General features: G+C 46.5%; 1 protein-coding gene across 3 annotated transcripts in view; it reads left to right on the forward strand.

Annotated features, from left to right (window-relative positions):
• Nucleotides 1-26,100, forward strand: part of ADAM17 (ADAM metallopeptidase domain 17) — a 54,062-nt gene that overhangs the window by 25,808 nt on the left and 2,154 nt on the right. The window contains exons 5-18 of one of the 3 annotated variants that reach the window (XM_032353354.1): nucleotides 335-503; nucleotides 1,814-1,947; nucleotides 3,756-3,845; nucleotides 6,233-6,346; nucleotides 7,882-8,026; nucleotides 8,134-8,222; nucleotides 9,761-9,913; nucleotides 14,688-14,887; nucleotides 15,966-16,069; nucleotides 20,644-20,778; nucleotides 22,248-22,378; nucleotides 23,181-23,259; nucleotides 23,998-24,086; nucleotides 26,002-26,052. In XM_032353354.1, coding sequence (XP_032209245.1) covers nucleotides 335-503; nucleotides 1,814-1,947; nucleotides 3,756-3,845; nucleotides 6,233-6,346; nucleotides 7,882-8,026; nucleotides 8,134-8,222; nucleotides 9,761-9,913; nucleotides 14,688-14,887; nucleotides 15,966-16,069; nucleotides 20,644-20,778; nucleotides 22,248-22,378; nucleotides 23,181-23,259; nucleotides 23,998-24,086; nucleotides 26,002-26,052 — 1,683 coding nt within the window. Of the gene's footprint in view, nucleotides 1-334; nucleotides 504-1,793; nucleotides 1,948-3,755; nucleotides 3,846-6,227; nucleotides 6,347-7,881; nucleotides 8,027-8,133; nucleotides 8,223-9,760; nucleotides 9,914-14,687; nucleotides 14,888-15,965; nucleotides 16,070-20,643; nucleotides 20,779-22,247; nucleotides 22,379-23,180; nucleotides 23,260-23,997; nucleotides 24,087-26,001; nucleotides 26,053-26,100 lie in introns of those variants that run through there. The other 2 variants (XM_032353355.1, XM_032353356.1) reach the window with 2 other exon arrangements.

A 26,100-nucleotide genomic window follows, 5' to 3' on the forward strand; every position in this document is an offset into this window, starting at 1 on the left:
GTGAGTAACCCATGTATTTATTTATCAGCATAGAAGCTAAGAGAAATTGAAATGATTTATTTTTTAAGATTTTATTTGAGACAGAGTGTAAGAGAAGTGTGGGGGTCAGGGGAAGCGGGATCCCTGGATGCTGGGATCATGACCTGACCTGAAGCAGATGCTTAACTGGCTGAGCCACCCAGGGGCTCCTGAAATGATTTATTTTTGATAAAATGACGAGTTAGTTTACTTAACTTGGAAATGAGTGTTATTTAAAAGCAAAGGATGTTGTAAGAATTGAGTATTTAGGAATTCTTATATTTTGCATCTCAATTATGTATGTTTTCTGTTTTAGCCACTCTGGAGACTAATTAATGATACTAAAGACAAAAGAATTTTAGTTTATAAATCTGAAGATATTAAGAATGTTTCACGTCTACAGTCTCCAAAAGTATGTGGTTATATAAAAGCGGATAATGAAGAGTTGCTTCCAAAAGGGCTGGTAGACAGAGAGCCACCTGACGGTAAGAATTAAAAATATATATCAAATAAGAAACAAACATTATGGCTGTCTTCAGTAGGGGTGGTTGTTAATTGATACATAATTACAGTATTTGACTTGAAAATAGAGTATTATTCAGAAATTTCTTTAATTATTTTGCCTATAATGTAAGAACTGAAAGATATTAGAAAATAATGGTAACAGTAAAGATTGGAAAAAGTCTACAGAAAAAGGAAATTGAATAATCTGAGGGAAATTTTCTTTTTTGGTAAATAGATATTAAAGAAGGATTGGTAATATATAGTGCTTAAGTGGGTGAGGAGAGGAGGGAAAAATATTTTTCTTGGGTATTTAGAAATGACAAAATAATACTGTTGGAAGACAGTCTTTAGGTTAAGTTTTTAAGAAATTAGTTGGTTCAAGGAGAGGTCTGTACTATTTAGAAAGAGGTTTTCAGTCTTGGGACAGATTGCTCTATGTATTTGTATAAATATATGTTTTTAAGATTTTTTTTATTTTTAGGATTTTATGTATGTATTTGAGAGAGAGAGAAAGCGTGTGCACATGTGTGCACGCATGTGTTGGGGGAGGGGGAAAGGGAGGGAGAGGGACAAGCAGACTTTCCGTAATGCGGGGCTCCATCACAGGACTCTGAGATCATGACCTGAGCGGAAGTCAGACGATTAACTGACTGAGCCACCCAGACACTCCCAGGATTTATTTTTAAAGTAATCTCCACACCCAGTGTCAAGCTTGAACTCACAACCCTGAGATCAAGAGTCACCTACTCTACCAACTCTGCCAGTCCAGTATCCCAGGGCCATTAAAAAACTAACCATCTGGGAGAAGTACTCTACTGTCCTGATTTTTGAAGACTTAGAAAATATGACTGACATTTTTGTATATAAATAAATTCTCAGTTGAATATTTGATAAGAAAAAGGACCTGTTACCATAAACTAATTTTAATGTCTGATTATCTTGATAGTTTTACCCCTTTGCATAAATTATAAACTTCTAGAAGAAAATGACTGTTTCATAGTCCAACAATAAATTAGATGATTGTTTTACTTTAAGTACTTTTTAAGTTTCTTTATTTTAAAAATTAAGGAGGCCCTTTTCCTTGGTTTTGAATTCTGTGATTTTAAAACCTCCTATTACTTTTTACTTTTCTGTCTTCTTCCATATGGTTTTTTGGTTGAAGATAATCTTTAAGGATACTAAGCTCAAATAATGTTTGTTTCAAAAATGTGCTAGATTTAAAGTGTTACTATAAAAAAAACTCCTTGTTTTGGTGAATTTTGATTTAATAGTGCATACAAATTCATATTAGAGCTTGTTCATCGAGTGAAGAGAAGAGCCGAGCCCAATCCCATGAAGAACACGTGTAAATTGTTGGTGGTAGCAGATCATCGCTTTTACAGATACATGGGCAGAGGGGAAGAGAGTACAACCACGAATTACTTAGTAAGTATCAGATATTGGATCAGGTCACTGGACACAAAATCGAGGTAGGTAGGCATATTCCATTTAAGAGAAGACTTCTGTGTTGTGAAGTGTAATGAAATGAGATCTGTTTCAGTTGCTCTGTTATTTTCTAAGATAACAGGGAGCTCTCTGAGGTCTTACACTACTCAGTAGAGAGTGTAGTTTCCAATTTTTGAAAATCCACTTTACCTTTGACCTAGTGTTTTCTGCACATTAGAATTTTCATGCGTATTAAGGTTTAACATTTTTTATTGAAGTGAACTCTTCGAAAACATCACTGCTGTAGTAATGGGCATGACACATGGATGGATGTATGCTCCAGAGCGAAAAAAAGTATTAGTCTGGACTTGTTTGTGTTCTCTGCTTATAAGTATATTTCAGAGAAGATGGTCAGTTTGGTGTTTATTGTATAAAATAGTTAATTGTTGGAATATAACTTCGTGAGTAGATGGGACTCTTATGGTCATAACTAACTGTAGGGCAAAGATTCAAAGGAAGGGCTACAGAAGTACTGACGGTGGGTGTTTGTGCCTTTGCTATTATAATTTGAAAAACCAGGGAATCCCATTTCATTGACATTTTTTGTTAGTATGATCTCATTCGTCATTATATCTTTGCACTGAAAAATGTTGCTTTTGAAGGAATAAAAGAATGCAGCTATTCATGAACCAAGAGCATAGGCCCCCAAAGACGTCTTTCTCATGGCCTTGCTTTTTCCATTCCCTGTGTTTTACTCATACCCTCCCTCACCCTGCTTTCCCTCCCCTTCCAATGTCAAGTGAAAGGATTTCTTATGAGGGTAGTAGGAGTAGTGTGTGAAATCACTGTTCTTGTTCCTAAGTAGGAGAGATTCTTTCTTGAAAATGTTCCTTTCTTAATGCGGGTTTTGTATTAAGGGGTCTTAATTTACTTTTTTGTTCATTACCTCACAAATATGAATATAACAAGAGGCCTAGTCTTAAAAATTGCATTTCTTAGTTTTACACTTAGTATAAGTAAAGAACAGTTTTTAGATCACTGATATGCTTCACAGTTGGTAGAACAAGCCTCATGCAGTGAGTTTGTGAACAGTGGACTGGTCCGTTCGAGGAAAAGATGGGTAATGAGCATTTTGTTTTTATGTAGTTGGGGTCACCCTTGTTCCTCCTCCGTCAGTATCCTGTCTACCTTACCTCCCATCCGAAAGCAGAGGACGGAAGGAAGGGGGACCAGTGGAAGCTCACTTTCTCCTTCTCTCTGCCCGGGCCTTGGTGCTGGACTTTGCCCAGTGAGGGCTGGGGGTAGGTTGAGCAGCATCTGTCCGTGCCCTTCCCCTCTTTCTGAGGAAGGCATCTGAGGCTCTTGCCGAGGGATGGAGTGGCGTTGGACTGCTTCTTAGAAGGGCAAATTTAAACAGAAACAAAAACCAAAAAAAAAAAAAGAAGGGCAAATTTTAGGTACACCGGTTGACTTTTAAATTTCATTTTTATAGTTGAATGGAATGGCAGTTTTTTAGAAGCTGTTATTGATATTTTGGTTCATATGCAATTGATATCCTAAAATTTGAAACAAACTATACCGTTTCTTGATTCTGGTAATAATACTCTAAGCTCGAGGCGAGGAATAATTCTTTGTTTAGTGTCATCAGTGATGAAGAATACCATCTTAATGCTAGTTTTGTGAATCAGTGGAAACTTTTTACAGTGGTGTTTTCTCTAAACTGACCATTTTAATCCCTGCAGAATTTATTTCATGTTGCAGAGCGGTAAACATACACATCTTTCTTTCATTTTCTGTTCTAAACGCAGATAGAACTCATTGACCGAGTGGATGACATCTATCGAAACACTTCATGGGACAACGCGGGTTTTAAAGGTTATGGAATACAGATTGAGCAGGTATTTACCAATGGATGTGGCTGTGGCTGTATAACTCCGCTGAAGGATGCGATGCAAATATGTGTCACTTGTATTCAGAACCCAGAAACTGATCTTCAACTCTAATCTTAAAAATTTTCAAATGCCAGTGATTTTCATCTGATTTGTATAGTGTTTTTGAATTATTTACAGATTGTGAAGTTTTTTGTTCTTAGGCTCATTGAGGCAGGAAGGCTTTTTAGGCTGCTGTGATCTCTTCTTTTTTTTTTTTTTTTTTTTTTTTAGATTATTTATTTATTTATTTGACACAGAGAGAGAACAAGTAGGCAGAGAGGCAGGCAGAGAGAGAGAGAGGGAAGCAGGCTTCCTGCTGAGCAGAGAGCCTGATGCAGGGCTGGATCCCAGGACACTGAGACCATGGTCTGAGCCAAAGGCAGATGCCCAACCCACTGAGCCATCCAGGTGCCCCTGCTGTGATCTCTTCTTTCTCTGAAGTTATGTTTTTATCCCCCTTCACTGTTTTACTTTTTTGATTATGCTTTGTGTCTTCAGTTAGAATGTTGGCACATATTGTTGAATCCTTAGAAATTTACTCAGAAATACTGTGTGGGGGCACCTGGGTGGCTCAGTGGGTTAAAGCCTCTGCCTTCGGCTTGGGTTATGATCCCAGGGTTCTGGGATCGAGCCCCATATCGGGCTCTCTGCTTGGGGAGCCTGCTTCCCCCTCTCTCTCTGCCTGCCTCTCTGCCTACCTGTGATCTCTGTCTGTCAAATAAATAAAATCTTAGGAAAAAAAAAAAAGAAAGAAATACTGTGTGAACATTTGAAAGGAATTTATGCATATAGAACCAGTAGATCTCTTTTCCTCAGAATTTTCTGGTTTCTTCTAATCTGTGAATAGAACATATCCATTGATGGTGTATTGATGTCATTTTAATTATATCTCATAGTAAACATTGTTTGAAAATTATAAGACTAATTAAAAAAAATTCTGAAGTTGGGTATTGCTTTGGACAGATATTTAATATACAAATTATTATCTCTTGTTTTTTCCAGGTTCTTTGTGCTAAATTAACCATGTTCTTAAAGGTTTTGTAGTATAGAACTTAGAGGTTAAGAAACAAAATTTTTGAAATCATGCATATTATATAAATGTTAAACTTTTATAGTACTTGTATAAAACTAAGAGAATTATTTTTCCCTTTTCCATTCTCTTTTACTGTTTTGCATTTTCTTTTAAGTTATTATTTGACTAGGTAATATATACACATGGTACAAAAGCCAGTGAAAAGTAAGTCTCTTCAACCTCTACTCTTGTCAAACCAGTCCCTTTTCCCAGAGACATCCATGTCACAATCTCCTAAGTACCGTCCCGGAGAGATTTGGTGCATGTGTAGCATGTGGATGTGTATGTGTATATTTGACACATGGTGGTGTGCTCTACTCTTTGCACCTTGCTTTTTCATTTTGTGTATATGTTGATGGTTGTTCCATTGTGGTACATAGAAAGCTGCCTCACTTGTCTAAAACAGCAGCATCATGTTCAGATTTCAGGAGACCAATAAATAAAACTCCGTTTTGCCATAAGAAGTTGGAGCTACGTGGAAGAATGGTGCAGTGTAGATTTGAAATGCCAGCTTTGTAATAATGATCATAGGTGGATGGGGGGGGTGTGATTTAGATGTGCAGTCACGCTGGGGTTCCATCTGTTTCATCCCAGAATTGGTCTTGACCACCCACCACCAAAGCTGCAAAGCCCTCTCCTGTGAGCTTGCCACGTGGTGGCCGAGCGGACCAGATTACACCCCCCCAGGCAGGCACATCCAGAAGAGAGGACAGAAATGGCTAAGCAGAGCATGGCTTTGTTCTTTTCCTTAAACACACTCACTGGTTGATACGTTTCATCTCCTTTGGAGGAAAACCCATTTGTTCCTTTTTGTATTAAAAGCAGGATTAACATGAATTTTTACTGTATGTCCAAGGAAAAGCCCCTGTTCTTTATCATCTTTTATTTCTGTGGGGTGCAGTGACAGACATCTAGTTCTTTGTCTCTGAATCATTGACTGTGGTTGGAGTAAATATTTTAGGCTTAGGAACCCAGGTTCTCATTTTATCAAACTAAATGTAGAAGAAATAAGAGTTTAGGAATACATTTATAAATTGATCAGTAATATTAATAAGTAATAAGCCATTGACATACATGTTTGCCATATATCATACCAAGCATATTATATACTGTTTTTTTTAATGAATATTAGAGCTGAAGAATTTTATGGAATTGTAGTTTTAAAACATTTTTTCTAGAATGGTGGATGATCTTATTTTGCATAGCTAAAACAGTGCAGTATTGTTTCAGTCTTTTGACTTTTTTCTGAAGTGTTCTAAGTATATTGTCTCTTTAAGTATAGATCCGCATTCTCAAGTCTCCACAAGAGGTGAAACCCGGTGAAAGGCACTATAACATGGCAAAAAGTTACCCAAATGAAGAAAAGGATGCTTGGGATGTGAAGATGTTGCTAGAGGTAGGTGGTGGAGTCCCGGATGTGGTGCTGCTGTTAGCACGCTTGGTGGTTTCTCTAGCACATGGGGCATATCTACATCAATGAAGGGGCGTGCTGAGAAAGGTCACTGAGAGCCAGGAGCAGTGCATCCCAGTAACCCAGCGGTGACTCTTTAGCGGGGCCGACAGCAAGACAGGCCAAAAGGTTGTCAAAATGAAAAATGCTAGAAGGCGGTTCTTCTTGACCTTAATATCTTCAAGAATCCAGTTGAAGTATTGAGACTTTAGAAAATGTATACTCAATATAAATATTTTTTGCACACCATTCTGTTCAGGTTTCTTTGAAACTTATCAGTAGATCTGCTAGGTCAGTAATTGTCAAACGGTATGAAGATGAATCAGTATTAATATAACTTGAAGATGTGAAAGTTTTCTACAGGATTTAAAAATCTTCATGACTATATTCTAGTTAGAAATCTGAAGATAGCCTAAACATTCTATGCCTTATGAGTCTTGCCTTGATGGGTATGATCGATCCTTTTTGCCACATATTTCAGGGTCTTGAGTTTGTGTATGCAATTGCTTTGTCGTAGAATTGCCTTCCGGGAAGTGATAGTGATCTTCTGATATGTTCATGCGTGTGTTGGTTTCCTCTGGCTGCTCTAACATGTTACCGCAGATTTGCAGCTCATAACAATGCCACTTACCCAAGTTGTTCCTGTGGGTTAGTCCACGTACAGTGTGGCTTATGTCTCACAAGGCAGAAATTAAGTCTTCAGAGCTTAGAGTTAAAGGATATTGCCAGCTCGTCATCCAGGTCGAGATGCGCAGGGTGCTGCCTATGTTACCTACTCTCCATGTCCGCTACTCTCCATGTCCGCTGCCCGGCCAGGTCACTTCTTGAGAGGCTCGGCGAGGGGAGTGGTCCGTCAGGACTGCTGGTAACGAAACGCTGCACACTGGCAGCTTAAACAACGGAAATTTATTTCTCATGGTTCTGGAGGTTGGAAAACCAGAGCAAGCTTAAAATGAACAAAAACCCTGGGCACCTGGCTGGCTCCGTCAGAGGAGCACACGAGTCTTGATCTTAGGGTTGTGATATCGAGCCCCATGTTGGGTGTAGAGATTACTGAAAATAAATAAATAAAATAAAAAACAAAAAACAAAACCACGTACAAAACCAGTGGAGTCCTTGAAATACTTCAGGGGGTTCTGTTTGGTATTCGGTGCTGACATCCCGTGGACAGAATATCCAGGCTCTGAGACTTACGGAATTGGAATGTCTCCAGGCCTGGGCTGCACGGCTTCACACCAGCCCTCTTGGTTTTGAGCTGCTCGAAAAAGCCCCCAAGTTCTTCCCTGTCCTGTCCCCTACCCCAACTAGATGGTACTCCTCTTTCCTGTATCGGTGGGTGCAAATTGTACGCAAGCGTTGTGCCGTGGGTGTGTGTTCTGATGGAGAGCTGCAGTCAGTCACACGGCAGTGTTCTCCAGGGTCTGGTTGAAACATGTCTGATGTAATTGTTAATCTAATTAAGAATACTTTTTTTCTTGAAGCAATTCAGTTTTGATATAGCCGAAGAAGCATCTAAGGTCTGCCTTGCACATCTTTTCACCTACCAAGATTTTGATATGGGAACCCTTGGGTTGGCTTATGTCGGTTCTCCCAGAGCCAACAGCCACGGAGGTGTTTGCCCAAAGGGTAAGTTTTCTGTTCGTTGTGCGATGTGTGAGAACGGCAGGCTGATTAGATTATATTGTTATCCTGTGTTCGATAAGCAATTCGTCTCCGTTTCCTTTGTCCTCTAGCGTATTATAGTCCAATTGGAAAGAAGAATATCTATTTGAATAGTGGCTTGACCAGCACAAAAAATTATGGTAAAACCATCCTTACAAAGGTATGTTCTCTTATTTTTTAAAAGGATAGATTTTGAGTTTGTTTTAGTAGAACCTTAGCTGTATATATTTATGTAGGTATCTTTTTAAAAAGTGGTATATACTTCTGTTCGCTTCTGCTTAAAAAAACACATGTGTTTTGGTGGGAAATGTGAAAATAAAAAATATAAAGAAAAAGATAAAAAGCTACCTGTGAGATTTCTTCGGAGACTGGTCAAGGTCCTTGTTTTTCGTGAAGTCACCCCTCCTGGAGCCCTTCATCCTGTGCTTTCTCTGGGCTGCTCAGTTCCCAGTCCTGCAGTGTAGCTGTCGTTAAAAGACTTCCCAGACTCTCTCGTTTCCGGACCTCATGTTCTTTCTTTTTCTTATCTTAAGATATTTATTTATTTGAGAGATTGAGAGGGAGATAGCACGAAGATGGAGTGGGGGGAGTGGAGAGGAGGGTCAGAGGGAGAAGCAGACTCCCCACCAAGCAGGGAGCCTGACGCGGGGCTTGATGCTGGGATTCTTGGACCATGACCTGGGCTGAAGGCAGATGCTTCACTGACTGAGCCACCCACGAGCCCCTGCTCATGCTCTTTCTTGATTTATACCGTCGTTTTGGTATAGCATATCTTCCAGGAGTTTCCTAAGAAAAGGATACATGAGAGGCAAATTGAGATTTTTACATATCTGAAATGTCTTTACCCTACACTTAAATTTGATTGATAATTAAATTTTTTCAGCATTTGCAGGCATCGCTCCATTATTGTCTTCTAGTGTTTTGTGTTACCCTTAGAATCTGAAATCACTCTGTTTTTTCATCCTTTGTATGTGACCTGATTTTCCTTTAGAAAATTTTAGGATCTTGTTTTTGCCCAGATACATCCATTAGGAATGTGTTAGGCACATTCCAGCAAATTCATAAACTGAAAATCCAACAAAGAATGACTTCTAAGAGGTGTATTTGCTTCAGTCAACCACAGGGTCATGGCAGCGTCCTGTGGATGCTGAAGCAGCTTAGAGATGCTCCCTTGGGGAACCAGGATCTTCCCTGTTCCCCGGGAAGGCCTTTGTCCTCATGCATATCCTCTGCTCACAAGATGGTTCTCTTCTGTGTTGCAAAAAGGAGGACAGAGCCTCATCTGTCCCTTGTAAAAGAAAAAAACTCTGGAAGTCCCACCCCCTCTGTTTCTATCTCACTGGACAGCCTGACCTACCTTCAAAGAAATATGGGAAGGGGATATTTTAACAGTACACTGCCAACCTGAGCAGGATTAGGATTTTTTAAGGAAGGAAGAAGGGGAGAATGGGCATTGATGGGAAATACTAGTTTCTGACACACTGGTAGTTTGGCTCCAATGTTATACGTGCTGTAGGTTTTTTATCCCACTGTGCGGGGCCCTTCAGTCTGGACACACCGAACTCCCACAGTCCTGCTGCTGTTCTGTTGTTGATCTGGTTCATCAGTACCCCATTTAAGAAAAGCAGGGCCTCACTGGCCACAGTAGCGGATGGTTGGATATTAAGTCATAGCGTTTTCTTTGCATGATCATTTAAGGAAGCCGACCTGGTAACAACTCATGAATTGGGACACAATTTTGGAGCAGAGCATGATCCGGATGGCCTAGCAGAATGTGCCCCAAATGAGGACCAGGGAGGAAAATACGTTATGTATCCCATTGCCGTGAGTGGAGATCATGAGAACAATAAGGTATGTATCTTCTGGAGCTTTTTTGGGTTAGAAAGGAAAGAGGCTATTCCGTTTAATTATAATGAGAGCTCAGAAGAGCCTTCCATTCCAGGGATGGAATTGTGAATTACAAAGTACCCTCAAACTTGGTTGTGTGCTTTAGAGTGAGGTGTGGTGCATCGAATCTGGTTTAAGTTATCATTTGGACTGTTATCAAAGTTAATTGTGTTGATGGGACTATATGGAAAATTAGTGATAGTAGTGGCTCATGTTAGAGGTTTGGATGATAGGGTCTGGTGCAGGTTAAAAGTTTCATGTCATCTCTTTTTTTCTTGACAGAGCGAGAAAGCACAAGCAGAGGGAGCACCGGGGGTAGAGGGAGAGTGGGGACTCAGTCCCCAGACCCCAGGATCATGACCTGAGCCAGAGGCAGACATTTAATCAACTGACTTAAGTCAGGCTCCCCCAGAATTTCATGTCATTTCTTATACAAGCTGTTGTTCCTTTTAACTCTACTTAATTTGCATGTTTTCATCAACTTTTGCAACAAAATACATAATTTGCCAGATTATAAACCCCTTTGGGAAAGGCCCATGCTTGTCTTGTTCACAGCTCTGTCTCTAGTGCCTAGCAGGGGGACCTGGCATGTAGTAATTTGTTGAATAAATAAATGAAGTTTACTGCCAGGGGTTTCTGAGAGTACCCTAATCCCACGGGAGAAAGTAAGCCTGGCTATGACTGACTCTTAGATTTCTGGCCTGCAGGTGTTCACAGGTGTCTGTTTTGTGCATTTCACTTGTTAGGCGGCACAAAGCGTCAGGAGGAGAACACACTGGCGGTGGTGCCGAGTTAGAGAGGGCTGGCTCTAACTGGGAAAGATGGTGAAGTATTTCTCCTGCTTCCTTTTTGGAGCCAGGCCCTGGCTGTAATTTAAAGCCTGGCAGGGAGGTAGACGAAGGGATTATTTTTGCGTTTCCCTGGCCCTGACCCTGCTTTTGGAAGTTTCTTTCTTCTGTTCTTTTTGTCATCTTTTTCCTTGGCTCTTACGTATAAACGCTTTCTTCCTCTCTTGTTTTTTGCACCTTAAGCTCCATATTTCCTCTGCCGGACAGCTTGTGCCCCAGGCGCGCTGCCCTCCCTGCCGCACTGTTCCTCCGACTTGCCACGTCCTCTGTTTCTCAGCGTTGTCTCTGCATTTTATTTTTTTTTTAATGATTGATTTATTTTTTTTTTATTTTAATTTTTTAAAAAGGTTTTATTTATTTATCAGAGAGAGTGAGCGCAAGCAGGGGGAGTAGCAGTCAGAGTAGGCAGAGGGAGAAGCAGGCTCCCTGCTGAGCAAGGAGCCCAATGCGGGACTCAGTCCTAGGACCCTGGGATTATGACCTAAGCTGAAGGCAGCTGCTTAACCAACTGAGCCACCGAGGTGTCCCTGATTTACTTATTTTTAAAGAGAGAATGTGTGCTCTGGGGGGACGAAGGACAGAGGCAGAGGGAGAGAGAGAATCTCAAACAGACTTCCTGTGGAGCCCAGCACAGGGCCTGATCTCACCACCCTGAGATCACAACCTGAGCCAAAGCAAGACAGGAGATGCTTAACTGACTGAGCCAGCCACCGCCCTCTCTGCATTTCTAATCGTGTACATTGTACTTAGCGCTATTCAGTAGAAGGTTCTGGGATGACAGAAACATTCTGTGTTAATACAGCAGCACTAGCCATAGGTGCCCGTTGAGCACTCCAGATGTGACCGGAGAGACCAAGTAACCGAATTTTAAATTCTGTTTATTTTATTTTATTATTCTTTCTAACTTCTGTTTTATTTAAATTCAATAGTGATTGCCTAGGGCTGGAGCTGGGAATGGGAATTAACTGTAAAAGGACATGAGGGACCTTCCTGGGACAAGAACATGTCCACAAGCTGATTTGTGGTGATGGCTGCCCTACTTGGTAAAGTTATTGGAAATCACTGACTTGGACACTTGAAATGGGTAAATTTTGTGATATATAAAATATGCCTTAAATAAAGCTATTAAGAAACAAAGAACAACAACAACCCAGCATGAGCGGAGGTGGTGAGGGCGCAGAGGAGGGGGAAGCCGTAAGGTGATGGTTGTTGAAGCTGGGGAGGGGCGTGTGGGCATTCATGATACCATTGTGTCTACTTTGCAGCTGTGTGAACATTTCTATAATAAAAAGTCTGAAGTATGTGGTGAGGAAGAAGAAATTGAAATAGCCACATTTGGCTCCTGGCTGTAGTTTGGACAGTACACTCTCTAGTCATTTGCTTCTTTGTTACTGAGGATGGTTTGAGTACTTTGGGGGAAATTGTCTTCCTTTGGGGGAAATTGTCTTCCTTTGTAGACTTGTACTCTACAAGTTCTCCTTGTGAAATTTCCCCGAGAGCTCTAGCTCTTCCATGGCCTTGTAATGACTTCTAAGGAGAATAGTGCCTGGCTAGAGCCTTTTTTTTTTTTTTTTTTAAATTTAGGAAAGTGGGGGCACCTGGGTGGCTCAGTCAGTTAAGCATCTTCTTTTGGCTCAGGTCATGATCCCCTGGAGTCCTGGGACTGAGGCCCATATTGGGCTCCCTGCTCAGTGAAGATTCTGCTTCTCTCTCTGCCCCTCCCTACTTATGCTCTCTCTCTTTCTAACTCACTCTCTCAAACAGATAAATAAAATCTTAAAAAAAAAAAAATTCAAGAAGTGCTAGTCATCCACATTGGGCATAGAGCTTTTTTTTTTTTTTTTTTTTAAAAAAACAACGAAAAAACACAGGCAACTCTCGGGGCACCTGGCTGGTTCGGTCAGTAGAGCATATGACTCTTGATCTCAGGGTTGTGAGTCCAAGCCCCATGTTGCATGGGGAGCTAACCTAGATGAAAAGTGAGGGACAAGAAAAGAAGGTGCTAGTTTATCAAATAAGAACACTTTATCCATTTATTTATTTTGTCCTAAGCACATCATGTTTAGTGTATTTTCTGTTAGTTTGGTTTTCCCAAGAGTGATCCTCTTATAAAAAGATACTGGGCAGGTCGCCTGGGTGGCTCAGTGGGTTAAATAAAGCCTCTGCCTTCAGCTCAGGTCATGATCTCAGGGTCCTGGGATGGAGTCCCACATCAAATCGGGCTCTCTGCTCAGCAGGGAGCCTGCTTCCCCCACCCACCCCCTGCCTGCCTCTCTGTCTACTTGTGATCTCTGTCAAATAAATAAATAAAATCTAAAAAAAAAAATTTTTTTAAAAAGGAAAAAAGATACTGGGTGTCTTCTAATCTACATTTTAATTGAATTTCTTAATAAAAATGTTTGTAGCTAGGTAAAAAGCGCTCCCGTTTCTTGAACTCAAAAGACAGGGCCTGGCACCTCACACAGGCAAGCTGCTGAGGCCTCAGGCCTCACTGTGCTCGCGTGGCACAAGGGGGGTGAGTTTGTAGGAGGGTTTGTTGGCACAAGAGGAGAGGGTGTGGGAAGGGTGCAAACAGAAGGCCAGAGGTCTTCAGGCAGCATGAAAATTGTTCTCTGAGCTCTTAGCCCAAGGGCCCCGGCCCTCGGAGTGTAGCTGTGGCAGGTTAGTGAGGAGGCTGCTTCCTGCTTCAGTGTGAATTTGATTGCCTAGCATCTGGTCTCACATGCGTGCACTGCTAAAACTGAGTTCGCGAATCTGCAGTACTCGTGAGTAAACCTAGCAAATTTTAACTGCCCGAGGCCTAGACTGAAATAACCAGACCCCTTAAATACCTTCACCATAGAATAAATAGGAAGATCCTTAAAAAAAAAAAAAAAAAAAAAAAAAAAAGCAAAACAAAGATCTGGTTAATATTTCTGTTGAGGGTGATAAGGTCTTGGATATCATTCTAAAAGTAATCCTTTCAGTATCTGATTCAGTGATCACTATTCCCTTGGGAGGGTCCTGTGCCCTCTGCTCCTCAGGGGCTCCATGGCTGTCATCTGGGGCAAAAGGGAAGCCATTTTAGCAACTGTGCAATAGTTGTGGAGACGCTGTCTTGAGGAATCACTGCACAGGTTTTCCTTCAATCTCTTACTCCCTTTCTTGCTAATTGCAGATGGTTTGGGAAATGGACTCCATTTCAGAGCTCCTGGTAAAAAAACCCCAGATTTATAAGGAAGCCATTTCCCTGGTTCTGTATTGCAAGTAGAGAAGTGAGGGTAGAGGCTTCCTGTGGAACATTGGTCACCTGTAAAAATCTCAAACTTAAAATCCTGGAGACCCATGTGAATGTTTAGGTAACAATTTGGATTTTTATCGTTTAATAGACTGTATGTAATATCCTACCTCTTACTATGCTCATCTCTTTAAAAACCTGAAACATGGGTCATTGGTACACACAGCCCTGGAAAAGGAGGTAAATCAGAGATAGACTCCATTTTGCCTCTCTGAGTCATCCTGTGCAGGAAGATGGCGGCGTGTGCCGTGTTCCCCCGGTCACTGCCGCGGCGCAGGGTGCCAGCGGGCAGTCTGGGGGGTGGGGGTCAGGGCGTCGGCCCTCTGGTTGGGACTGGCCAGGATGTGCGCTCTCCGTCTTTGTACGGCCTGCCTGGGGAGAAGTCGGGCTCCTAACCAGACGCACGCCAGCTTTAGTGCACCCAGCCAAGGGGGACAGCTTGATTCCACGTAGCCGGCTTTCTGAGGTGACCGTGGTGGAATGTGGCAGACCTTCGAGGTGGCTCTGCATGTGGCTCTTACAGTGAAAGTTTGTCTCCAGAGAAGAAACACAAACACTGCTTGGGAATGACGTGGTGTCATTTTGGTTCCTTTGTGGCCCTTCCTCTTGTAAGATGTTCTCGAACTGCAGTAAGCAGTCCATCTACAAGACCATCGAGAGTAAGTCCCAGGAGTGTTTTCAAGAGCGAAGCAACAAAGTGTGTGGGAACTCCAGGGTGGACGAAGGAGAGGAGTGCGACCCCGGCATCATGTACCTGAACAACGACACGTGCTGCAGCAGCGACTGCATGCTGAGGGCCGGCGTGCAGTGCAGGTGAGCGCATGCTGAGGGCCGGCGTGCAGTGCAGGTGAGCGCGGGCGGCCGTGGCCCGGGGCGGGGGCGGTGGGGGAGGCTCACGGGCGCCATTGTGTCCTTTTCTCCTTAACAGCAAGGAATCTGCTTTCTGGGAGGCAGTATGACTTTGGGTCACAAAATCTCTAATCTTGTAGACTTTTTGATTCAGGATCCCATAGCTCAAGAGAGCTTTTTTAAGGAAACGAGAAGGTGATTAAATGAGGATGTTCACAGCTGCATTCTGCTTCTTCTTTTTTTTTTTTTTTTTAAGATTTTATTTATTTGACAGAGACACAGTGAGAGAGGGAACACAAGCAGGGGGAGTGGGAGAGGGAGAAGCAGGCTTCCCGCTGAGCAGGGAGCCGGATGCAGGGCTTGATCCCAGGACCCTGGGATCATGACCTGAGCCAAAGGCAGACACTTAACAACTGAGCCACCCAGGGGCCCTGCTGCATTATTTTAGAGTAACAAGATATTAGACCCAGGTGACAGTCCTGAGATCTAAATTGTTGTGTTTCTATGCAATAAAACCGTGTGGAAGACTGTGTTCAGTGGCATACACTAAGTGCAGAGGAAGCAGGTTACAAATGAGAAGGTACTGTGTTTGCATGTTGCGGATGGGTGCCTGGCTTAGCATAGAGGAGGAAACGTCAAGTTGGTGGTGAGTAGCAGATGTGAACGATGTACGGTGCTTACTGCGGCAGAAATCCTGCTGGGACTTGGACTCCGGCTGCCTCGTTTCCTCCCCGTTGATGGCCTTGCAGGCATAGGTCTTCTTTTTTTTTAATTACTGTATCAAGTTAATGAAAACCAAGGACACCAAGATGTTCCGAGGTCGAGTCCCCTCGGACTTCTCTGCGCTCCTGCTTGATGCCCCCACAGGAAGGGCAGACAGTGTGTGCAGGCGGGCCAGCGCCCGGGAAGGCTGACTTTGCAGGATCGGGCGGCCCAGCCGAGGGGCCTTCCCCGCCATCTGCAGGGCCTGCTGACATGACCGTAGTGTTTGCTGTGGGGCTGACATTTGACTGGAACTGTTCTGTCTGCTCTGCCTCTGCAGTGACAGGAACAGCCCTTGCTGTAAAAACTGTCAGTTCGAGACTGCCCAGAAGAAGTGCCAAGAGGCGATCAATGCTACTTGCAAAGGCGTGTCTTACTGCACAGGTGAGTCCTTCTGCTGGTTCTCTTGGGATGCTTTTGCACAGGTGAGCATGTGTATGTTTGAAACAACACTGTATTTCGTTCAGAGGAAAACAGCCTTCAGAACCGTACTCCCTTATTTGAGATGCACTTACCAGTGGCCGGCGCCAGGCCCGTTGTGCTTGCTTTCTTATTGTGTCCGCTTCATTCCCATCACCTCCTCCTCTCACGGGCAGTGCTGTAATGCGTCTAATGTTTGCCTGGGTATGTGTATTTCCTTGAAGATAATATCGTGTTAGTTTGTGTATATATGGGTTTTTAACATGCCAGGATAATACTCCACTTTAGATCTTTTTTTAAACTCAGTGTCAGTTTTTATGAAGTATCTCTGTCATGCCATCTGTGGTGTGTGTATCTGTGTCTGTACATGGTCATTGCTCGGACCCCTGTTGAGTTTACTTGTGTGCTCTAGGGTATCGTACTCACCTGTTCACTAAGTGGCGGCTTGGACTGCCTTCATCTTGGGGGTACCGCAGATAGGAGTTAGACAGATGTCTCCCACCTGTCTCCCAGGTGCTGTAAGGGTTTCCTGGCTGCACGTGGAGGAACAGAGTTGCTTGGTCATAGGAAGTGGCCCCGTGTCGATCTCCCTAGAACAGTCATGATGCACCTGTAGTATGTGTGGATTCCTGTGTCCCAGTGTCCTCATCAACCCTTGCTGTTACTCAGATGGTCTTCTGTTTTTTGCCAATCTGATGAGTATAAAGTGATCTCTCATCAATATTTGCATGTTTCTTGAAGGTACCTGTGTCTCCTTTTATCTGTTAGCTCTGCAAAGTTTTCCTTTTGTCAATAGCCAATTCATATATTTGGTCCTTTAAAAAATTTTTTTAAAGTATTCTTCATGCCCAACATGGGGCTTGAACTCACAACCCTGAGGTTAAGAGTTGCATGTTTTGGGGCACTTAAGCGGTCCAGCTCTTGGTTTTGGCTCAGGTCACAGTCTCTGGGTTGTGGAATCAAGACCCATGTTGGGCTCTGTGCTCAGCGGGAATTCTGAGATTCTGTCCCTCTCCCTCTGCCCCTTTTCCTGATCACCTCTTGTGAGCTCTTGCTCTCTCTTCCTATTAAATAAACCTAAAAAGTCGCATGCTCTAATAACTGAGACATCAGGGTGCCCATATATGGTTCATTTTTAAAAATTTGGGTTTCATGTCTTTTTGATATTATTGACTTAGAGGAGTCATTGTATGATAATTTGATTGGTTTATAAGTTGCATATACCTTCCTCCTATCTGTTGTCCATCTTGGAACAGAAACTTTACTTTTTCTTTTTAAAGATTTTATTTTTATGTATTTGTCAGAGAGAACAAGTAGAGGGAACGGCAGGCAGAGGGAGAAGCAGACTCCCTGCCGAGCAGAGAGCCCGATGTGGGGCTCCATCCCAGGACCCTGGGATTATGACCTGAGCCAAAGGCAGATGCTTAACCCACTGAGCCCCCCAGATGCCCTGTTCACCCATTTAAAGTGTACAGTTAGTGGTTTTTAAGGTGTTTGCATTTGTGCAGCTGCCGGCGGTCAGTGTCAGAACGTTTCCATCACCTTAAAGAGAAACCTGTGTCACGTAGCCATCACTGAAAGTCCTCATTCCCCGCCAGCCCCAGAAAACCAGTGATCTTTTTGTCTCTGTGTATTTGCCTGTTCTGGACATTTCATATAAACAGAATCCTACAATACATGGCCGTTTGCAGCTGTCTTCTTTCATTCGGAATCAGGTTTTTGGGACTCCTCATGTCATAGCATGAAGCCGTCATCGTCTGTCCTTGTCACTGAGGGATCGCCCATTGTGTTCCTCTGTGCCGCATTTTGTTTCTTTTGTTCATCAGTTGATGCACTTTGGGATTATTTTCGCTTTCTGAGGACTAACACCGCTGTGGATATTTCTGTACAAGATTTTGTGTGGTTGCGTGTCTGTCGTTCCCCAGTCGAGACCCAGGAGCGGAGTCGCTGGGTCGGATAGTAACCCTACCCTCGTTTGAGGAGCCTTGGGGCTGTCGCGCTAGCGGTATGCGGTGTCATGGTCCTGCCTGCGGAGTTGGAGGCTTCCTGTGCGTCCACGGCCTCAGCTCCATTGGTTATCTTTTTGGTTCTCACCTTCCTAGCGAAGCTCTGTGTCAGTTTGGTTTTTCCTTTTTTTTTTTTTTTTTTTAAGATTTTATTTATTTGATAGAGAGAGAGGAACACAAGCAGGGGCAGTGGGAGAGGGAGAAGCAGGCTTCCCATTGAGTGGGGAGCCCGATGTGGGGCACAATCCCAGAACCCCAGGATCATGACCCAAGCTGAAGGCAGACAACTGAGCCACCCAGGCGCCCCTCCTTTGCCTTTTCAACGTGCATTTTATAAGACGCCACTCGTGCCTCCTACGTTCTGAGCCCTGTCAGCGCGACTGCATTTCGCCCGTTGTCAGGAGCTGGAGTGGCTCAGGCAGCTTCTCACAAACATTCTCTAGCTGTGCTCAGTGTGTCAGCCTGGGTTTCAGTAATAAAGCAGATTTAGAAAAATTCTTTTAAAATAAGCATTATCAAAGCAATTTGAAAAAATTTGTTCGTTCTTTTCGAATAGCCTTTCTTTCCCTCGCTATTTTCTATGAAGGAGCAGCTAGCAGAATATTCACTCCCTGTAAGGACCCTGCGTTCACCACCAGCAGCGTCGGCATCACCTGGGACCTTGCTCGAAGTGGACGTTGTTGGTCCCTCCGCCTCAGTCCTCCAGGCCCAGGGCCCCAGCGGCTTTGAGGACAGGCGCAGTGACCTGTGCCACCTGCTCTGTCTACCCGTGGGATCCGATGCACCCAGAGCCTCGGGAGCCTGGGGACTAGGTGGCTCTGTGTGTTTAATGCTTGTCCTCTGCGTCTGGTGCCCTGACGTTAGTCTGCTGAGAACACGTGCTCAGTGAATACTTGTAGGACATTTTGCACGTGTGTGTTCAGGGCAGCAGCACGCACTGAAAATACCGGGGAGTGCGGTCTCCCCGTCACTGACAGGCTGCCCTGTCCGCATGGCCTCCTTTCAGCAGCCGCACACTTGTTACTTGCCCGTCCTGTTGACCCCGAGTGCCCAGCAGCATAAACGGTTTCGTCAGACCAGAGGCACAGGTGATGTGCCCGCATCAGTGTGTACTGGGTACTTCTTGGAGGGCTTCTTTTGTTTGAGACAGGACAGGTTCCTCTGAGTTTCCTGTCACCACTCCACTGACTTGCAAGTCCTCAGTTCTTCCGGACTCCGGGCTATGGTCCCACTTGTCAGGGGAAGGGCCAGGCCTCTGGCTCTGGCCACCGTCTGCCGTCCGCATGCGGTCATGTTTAACTGCGTGTGCTGCTCGCTTTCCAGAAGGAGCCCCTCACCCCATCCTCTCACTTGAATTTAACATCCTTCTGTGGCTTTTCTTTTGTCTGGAAGAATCATTAATTCATTTAAGAAATACTTGTGGGGTACTTACGGCGTGTGATAGGGATTAGACGTAAGTTGATTTATTCCTAGTTTTGATCTTTGCTCTCGTGGAGCTCACCAGTCTGAACCGAAACCACATCCTCACATAGACGTCAACTGAGGGGCGCCTGGGTGGCTCAGTCAGATGAGTGCCTGACTCTTGATTTCAGCTCAGGTCATTTTATTTCTTTATTATTTATTTGACAGAGAGAGAGCGGGCGAGCACACAAGCAGAGGGAGCGAGAGAGGGAGAAGCAGGCTCCCCGCTGAGCAAGGAGCCCAGTGCGGGGTTTGATCTCAGGACTCTGGGACCGTGACCTGAGCTGAAGGCAGACGCTTAGCCGACTGAACCACCCTGCTGTGCCCTTCAGCTTAGGTCTTCATCTCAGGGTCGTGGGTTTGAGCCCTACTTTGGGTTGCTCACTGGGTGTGGAGCCTACTTAAAAAAAAAAAAAAAAAGCCATAAATTGCAAAACGTGCGTTTGAAGTAGAGAAGCAGCTGTAGGGAAGGAAGCAGTGGGTGAACGTAGGGCCGCGGGAGGTCTGAGGGAGGTCTTGGAGCCAGATCTGAGGGTGAGAAAAAGCCAGCCAGGGCCCTCCAGGGCAGAAACGAGAACATTCCGGGTAGACTGAACAGCATATGTTACAGTTCCGAGGGAGAGACCTTGGAGAGGGGAAGACACTGGAGGCCGGCCGAGGGCTCGGGAGTGGCCGCTGGTGAGGTTGGAAGGGCCCGGCCGGCTGCTGCCGTGAGCCTCCCGCAGAGCTTGTTTCTCAGGCCGTGGCGGCCCTGACGTCTGCTCCGCGGTGCGTCTGTGCTCCTGTGTGTGTGTCCTGTTACCTGTAGTTACGTTTCACAAGGGAAAGGTAAAAGCAAGTTGTTGAGTAGTGGCTGAGGGGCGGGGTGGGAGCGCCGGGGTGCGCACCGCACGGGGCTGGGTGCGCAGCCAGGTGCTCGGGGCTCGTCCGCCGGCTGGGCCCGGGCCGCTGGCATCCTGCCCCCGGGCCACTTTGTGCCCTTTGTGAAGCGCGGTGCCAACTTCTGTGCATCCGAGGCCGGCTGCTGCCGCGTGACTCACGGTGACCTGTGTGCTTCCCGCGTGCTTGCAGGTAACAGCAGTGAGTGTCCCCCGCCCGGCAACGCCGCAGACGACACAGTGTGCTTGGATCTCGGCAAGTGTAAAGATGGGAAGTGTGTCCCCTTCTGTGAGCGGGAGCAGCAGCGGGAGTCCTGCGCGTGTAATGGTGAGTGCACGTCCGTGCCGCGTCCTTGCGGCCGGAGCGGAGCCGGTCATGCCTGCCGGGCCCCACCTGCCGGGCCACGGTGGTGGGGAGATCCCAGCCGGGGGCGGGGCAGGGCAGCGGGCTCCGGGGGCGCCCTCCGGCTCCGCGTCGGGTCCGCTGACTTGTCCGTGAGAGCCGCCTGTCGCCTGGCAGGCTTAGGGGTGGGGGGGGGTGCGGCTGAGCGCGTGGGTGGAGGAGTGTCCCCGCTGCGCCCGCCGCCATGTGGTACCCTGCGTGAGCGCGGCAGGAGCCCGCTGCGGCCACCGGCCGGGGACTCCTGCTCCTTGGGACTCAGCCAGAGGGAGCCGGTCCCAGGGTCTGACCCTGCCCATTAGGGTGTTTGCTCTCGTCACCAGGGCTGAGCCTGCTGCCTTCTGCTCCCTGCCTGATGTCTGGGGGAGGGGCCTCGCTTAGCGATGGTTGGCGACATCACGCCGGCTTCTTAGACACTTGTCCTCAGGTTTCCACCTTCTATTTTTGGAACTCCCGAGCCTGAGAAGGGACCGACTGGGCTCCAGGCTTCCTGCCCTGTCTCACCTCAGGAGGCTTCTGTTGCTTTCAAAACCATGCAGAAGTCGGAGCCAGTGGGCTGGGAACCCCCAGGCGCATGGTGTGGGGAGCGACTCTTCTGGGGAAGCAGCAGTAAACACAGGGGATGACACACGGTAGATTCCAAGCCAGTCATTTCCCGAGGGAGCAGCAGGGGACCTGGGATGCCTGGAGAGACCCATAGTAAACGCCCAGGAAATGCTTGACTACTGGACGAATGATGGAAATGTCTCTTTTCCCATTCGAGTGCTTTTGCTGGGTTTTGTGTTCTAGTTGATTCCAGGTTCTCCCACGTAAGTGACCAGGGATTCCTCTGGGTCACATACTGTCCCGAGTTGCGTTGCCAGTTGACATTTTGGCCATTTTTGCTGTTGGTGTGTGTGCCACATGGCCTGTGTGGGCCTAGTTGGTTCCGCGACCCACATGCTGTGGGCGGTAGGTGTAGACGGAGCTTCAGCCCCTGCGCTCATGTCACCCCGTAGCTCCCTGTGGCCCGCACCCAGCTGTTGTGTCACAGTGGTACTGGCTCTCGCTGGAGCCTTGGTTCTCTCGGGGTGTTTTTGAAACGGCGACAGCGAGGGTTGAAGTCAGCAGTGTAGCAAGAATGTCGGGGTGAAGAGAAACGTGGAGAATCATAAAGGACCTGAAGGAGAATCACTCGGCTTTTACTCCGTTAAGGCAGGCTCTGTGGTGTAAATTGTTCTTGCCTTGTGGCCTGAGGACTGAGGAGCCTGAACTCAGAAGTTAGTCTTCGGGGTGCACGAAGGCTAGTTCGCTGTTGGGAAACACAGCATTTCCTTCCCCGCGGGGAGCGGGGTGGGGAGGGGAGGAGGCGCGAGTCCGCGGTCCGGCTGCCCATGAGCTCCCCGGTTCCGTTCCAGAAACTGACCACTCGTGCAAGGTGTGCTGCAGGGACCCCTCGGGCCGGTGTGTGCCCTACGTTGATGCCGAACAGAAGAATTTATTCTTGAGGAAAGGGAAGCCCTGTACGGTGGGCTTCTGTGACATGAATGTGAGTATTTACTTCCATACAGCTTTTCTGTCACAGCCAGACGGGCAGTTTTGATACTATGAGGACTTGATTTTGCCAGGGGAGAGAGTCCTGCTGTGCCTTGTCACCTGCTGCCTGCTCTCGTCTGTCCGGGCAGGCCGTGGGGATGACGCGAGGTGAGGCGCCGGTGCTCTCGGGGAGCTGGAGCACGCTCTGTCCCGAGCAGGGGACCCTGAATCCAGGGACTGCGGGGGAGGGAGCTTTTCTAGTAGAGTCGGCTTGTTTTAGGCCGTGTGTGTTAATGACTTGGTTTTCTAGATTAATTATATAATTGACTAAGATTGTGAAATTGCAAGTTTTGATTTAAAACCAGTGCTGATAGAGGAAAGACCCAGAGTGGCTCGATGCATCTCCTCAGGCCCCCTTACCCTCCAGTAAACACTTTTCATTCCCATGGAGTCACAGGCGTGGATTTAAAGGGGTTAGGCCGGCTTCCCAGGCGGTCTGGTTAGGTTTCTACTGGTGCGTGTGTTCGCGTGTGTGTGTGTGTGTGGTCAGTGCAGCCCTTGCTAGAGGGCCCTGTCTTAAACAAAATTGGTTTTCTTAAGTTTTGTTTCCTGGGAATTCTAAATTCACTTATAAAAATGGGCTGGGATTGTGGAAGTGGAAGTGACAAGTGTCTCCTGCTGCGTTAGTTCCCTGTGTCCAAAACTGGGCCCCTGCAGCTGTGATTTCCTGAAGCCTTACATGTCCATCCCTTGTACCCAGCTGTGCCGCTCCTGACACAGTCCTTTTCGGGCACTGCTGTGTTCTGTGTTCACAGGGCAAGTGTGAGAAGCGAGTACAGGACGTCATTGAGCGGTTTTGGGACTTCATCGACCAGCTGAGCATCAATACTTTTGGTAGGTGATTTCCCCAACGTCTGTTTGCTTGGAAGTGAGCAGTTTGGTGATGACACGAGGAAAGTGTGCTGTTGGGTTAATACGTCGGATCCTGAAGCAGATGGAAATATTCACGGCGTTTGCTGACGCAGCTTTGTCAGTTGAGATGAAGCACACACCTGGCTCTCCCGCTGTGGCGTGCGGATGCGCAGGTTTTCAGACAAGGGAAGTCCACACGTTGTTGAAATTCTGGCATCTTTAAGAAGTGGACACCAGAACCGTAAGCCTGGTTCAGTCCTGCAGGTGGTAAATCTGAATCCAGTTTCATGTGAGCCTCAAGACAGAAAAAAACTGGGCCTCAGGTTTTGCAGAAGCAGCAACATATTCTGTCTTGCAGGGTTGGAATTCACTGTCAGAAAAATAGTACCCGGATGACAGTGACTTTGTCCTGTCACGCATTGTCACAAGCAGTAGCCTTCTGTGTGCTTGGTCCCTGACACCAGCACTCAGGGGTTGTGTTGAGCACCGTGTGATGCGGTCTTTCCTGCACGAAGGTCTCGGGGCTCTGTCCGGAGGAGTGTCCGTAGCTCGGGGGATGGTGTGGGCTGGCACAGGGGACACTGACGCCGCTTGGGCTGTCTTCATAGTGCCACCTGGCCGGCAGTTTGTCGCATTTGACACCATGGTAATCTACTAAGAGATTTAATTTTGTGTCTAAAGTACTTGATCAGAACACTGACTGTTTGGAATTGTTCACAGGGAAATTTTTAGCAGACAACATCGTAGGTTCCGTCCTGGTTTTCTCCTTGATATTTTGGATCCCCTTCAGCATTCTTGTCCATTGCGTGGTAAGTCACCAACTTGTAGATAATGAGACATTTTATTACAATTTTGAGCAATTGCAATCTTAAAACTTTTGGAAAAGATAAAATTGGTTCTTAGCAAGATCTGACCTGATGTTTCCAGTGACATTTTTTGGTGTTATTCCCTGGGAAAGCTTATTTATTTATTAAAAGATTTTATTTATTTATTTGACAGACAGAGATCACAAGTAGGCAGAGAGGCAGGCAGAGAGAGAGGAGGAAGCAGGCTCCCTGCCAAGCAGAGAGCCCGATGCGGGGCTCGATCCCAGGACCAAGGAATCATGACCTGAGCCGAAGGCAGAGGCTTTAACCCACTGAGCCACCCAGGCGCCCCCTTGGGAAAGCTTATTTTGTGAGAAGTTTAGCTAATCTTTTTTTAAAAAGAATTATGCTTTTTGTATGTGGATATATGTTCTCGTGTGTAATTGGAGGAATGTTATACTTCTGAGCCCGGGAGACTGTTTCACTGGACTTGCCTAGGGCCTCCGAGTGAAGCTTTGAAACAAGAGCGTTTCAGGCTTTGTTAGAGCAAATATCAAACCTCAGCGTGCCGCAGACGGTGCCCCTCTACCAAGTGGTTTCTTGTTTGCTTTATTGCTTCGGGTGTTCACAGCCCCCCGTCTGGTAAGAGGGAGCAATCTTTATTATCTTCCTTCAAAACGAGTAACCGCTAACGAGGTTCATTGGGCTTTCCCCCGTGAACTCCATGTGATTCATCAACTTGGAGACTTTAAACAACTCTTACAACTTCATTCACCTGGCTTCTGTGGGAAAAAGATGACTTGTCTGCTGTCGAGACGAGAAATCAGATCCAGGCTTGCAGACTTGTGTTCTGGAACTCTCGGGCATGCCTCCTCACGTGAGCACTTGGAACATTTGGGCGCAGCTCCGTCATGAGGCGTACTCCTCTCTTCCGCTCTGGTCTTGCCGGGGACTCCCTGAGCAGCTTGTCCCGGTGGTGCGCGTGGTGGCAGCCGAGAGTGCCCCCCACCCCCGCGCCCCCGTTACCGTTGTTTGACCGCGAGGCCAGTCTGCTTTGTTTGCCTTGAGAGTTGCCGCTGTGCACCGAGGCCTGACCCTGGGTCTTGGAGCAAAGCCGCTAGATAGGCGGGAGGCTGGTGCCTGGTCGCTGACCACGGAATGTGTGGGGGCAGCTGGGCTGGAAGCCAGGCCTAGATTTTCGGGCTCCGCGTCCTGCCTTGCCCGCTGTCATCTGTTCCACGCCGGGCAGGCGCGGGGCAGCGGCTGGAGCCGTGTGTGCAGTGGGCGCTTCGGGCTCAGTTCCTCTGAGAATTTGGGCGACAGTGAACTCTGGGAACAGCTGAGTGTTGAGGCGGGGCGGGCTGGGGCATTCGGAGGCCAGTCCCAGGTGGGCGAGCCCGCAGCGTCCCTAACCCCCGGCAGCTGGCCCGGCAGTCAGCAGTGCCCTGGTGTGACCCCTGCCCTCAGGGACCTGCCTCTGGGGAACTCCCCCAGAAGAACCATACTGAAGCATTTCTTGACTAGTTGTTTACTTGACATCAAGACACTGATGGCCCCAAGGGCAAAGGAAGCACTTCTGGGCTGGTGGCAGAACTCACAAAGTTGATGTAAGAAATTCTTGTCACTGGACTGGGGCGCCTCGGTGGCTCAGTGGGTTAAGCGTCTGCCTTCAGCTCAGGTCATGATCCCAGGGTCCCAGGATCGAGTGTCTGCTCAGTGGGAGCCTGCTCCTCCCTCTGCCCCTCACCCTGCTTGTGCTTGCTCACTCTTTCAAATAAATTAAGTCTTTAAAAACATTCTTCTCAAAAAAAAAAAAAAAATTCTTCTCATCTACTGGCCCTGCTGACACTCGGCACACTCGCGTTCCGAGGCAGTTCATCGCTTAAGGATGACCTTTCCCTGCTCCTTTAACCCCTAGGATAAGAAACTGGACAAGCAGTACGAGTCCCTGTCCCTGTTCCACCCCAGCGTAAGTACCCGCGCGCCGGTCCCGCAGATGCTCGGGCCCCTGCTGGAG

This window comes from Mustela erminea, chromosome 7 (genome assembly GCF_009829155.1).
Source record: "Mustela erminea isolate mMusErm1 chromosome 7, mMusErm1.Pri, whole genome shotgun sequence".
Lineage (NCBI taxonomy): Eukaryota > Metazoa > Chordata > Mammalia > Carnivora > Mustelidae > Mustela > Mustela erminea.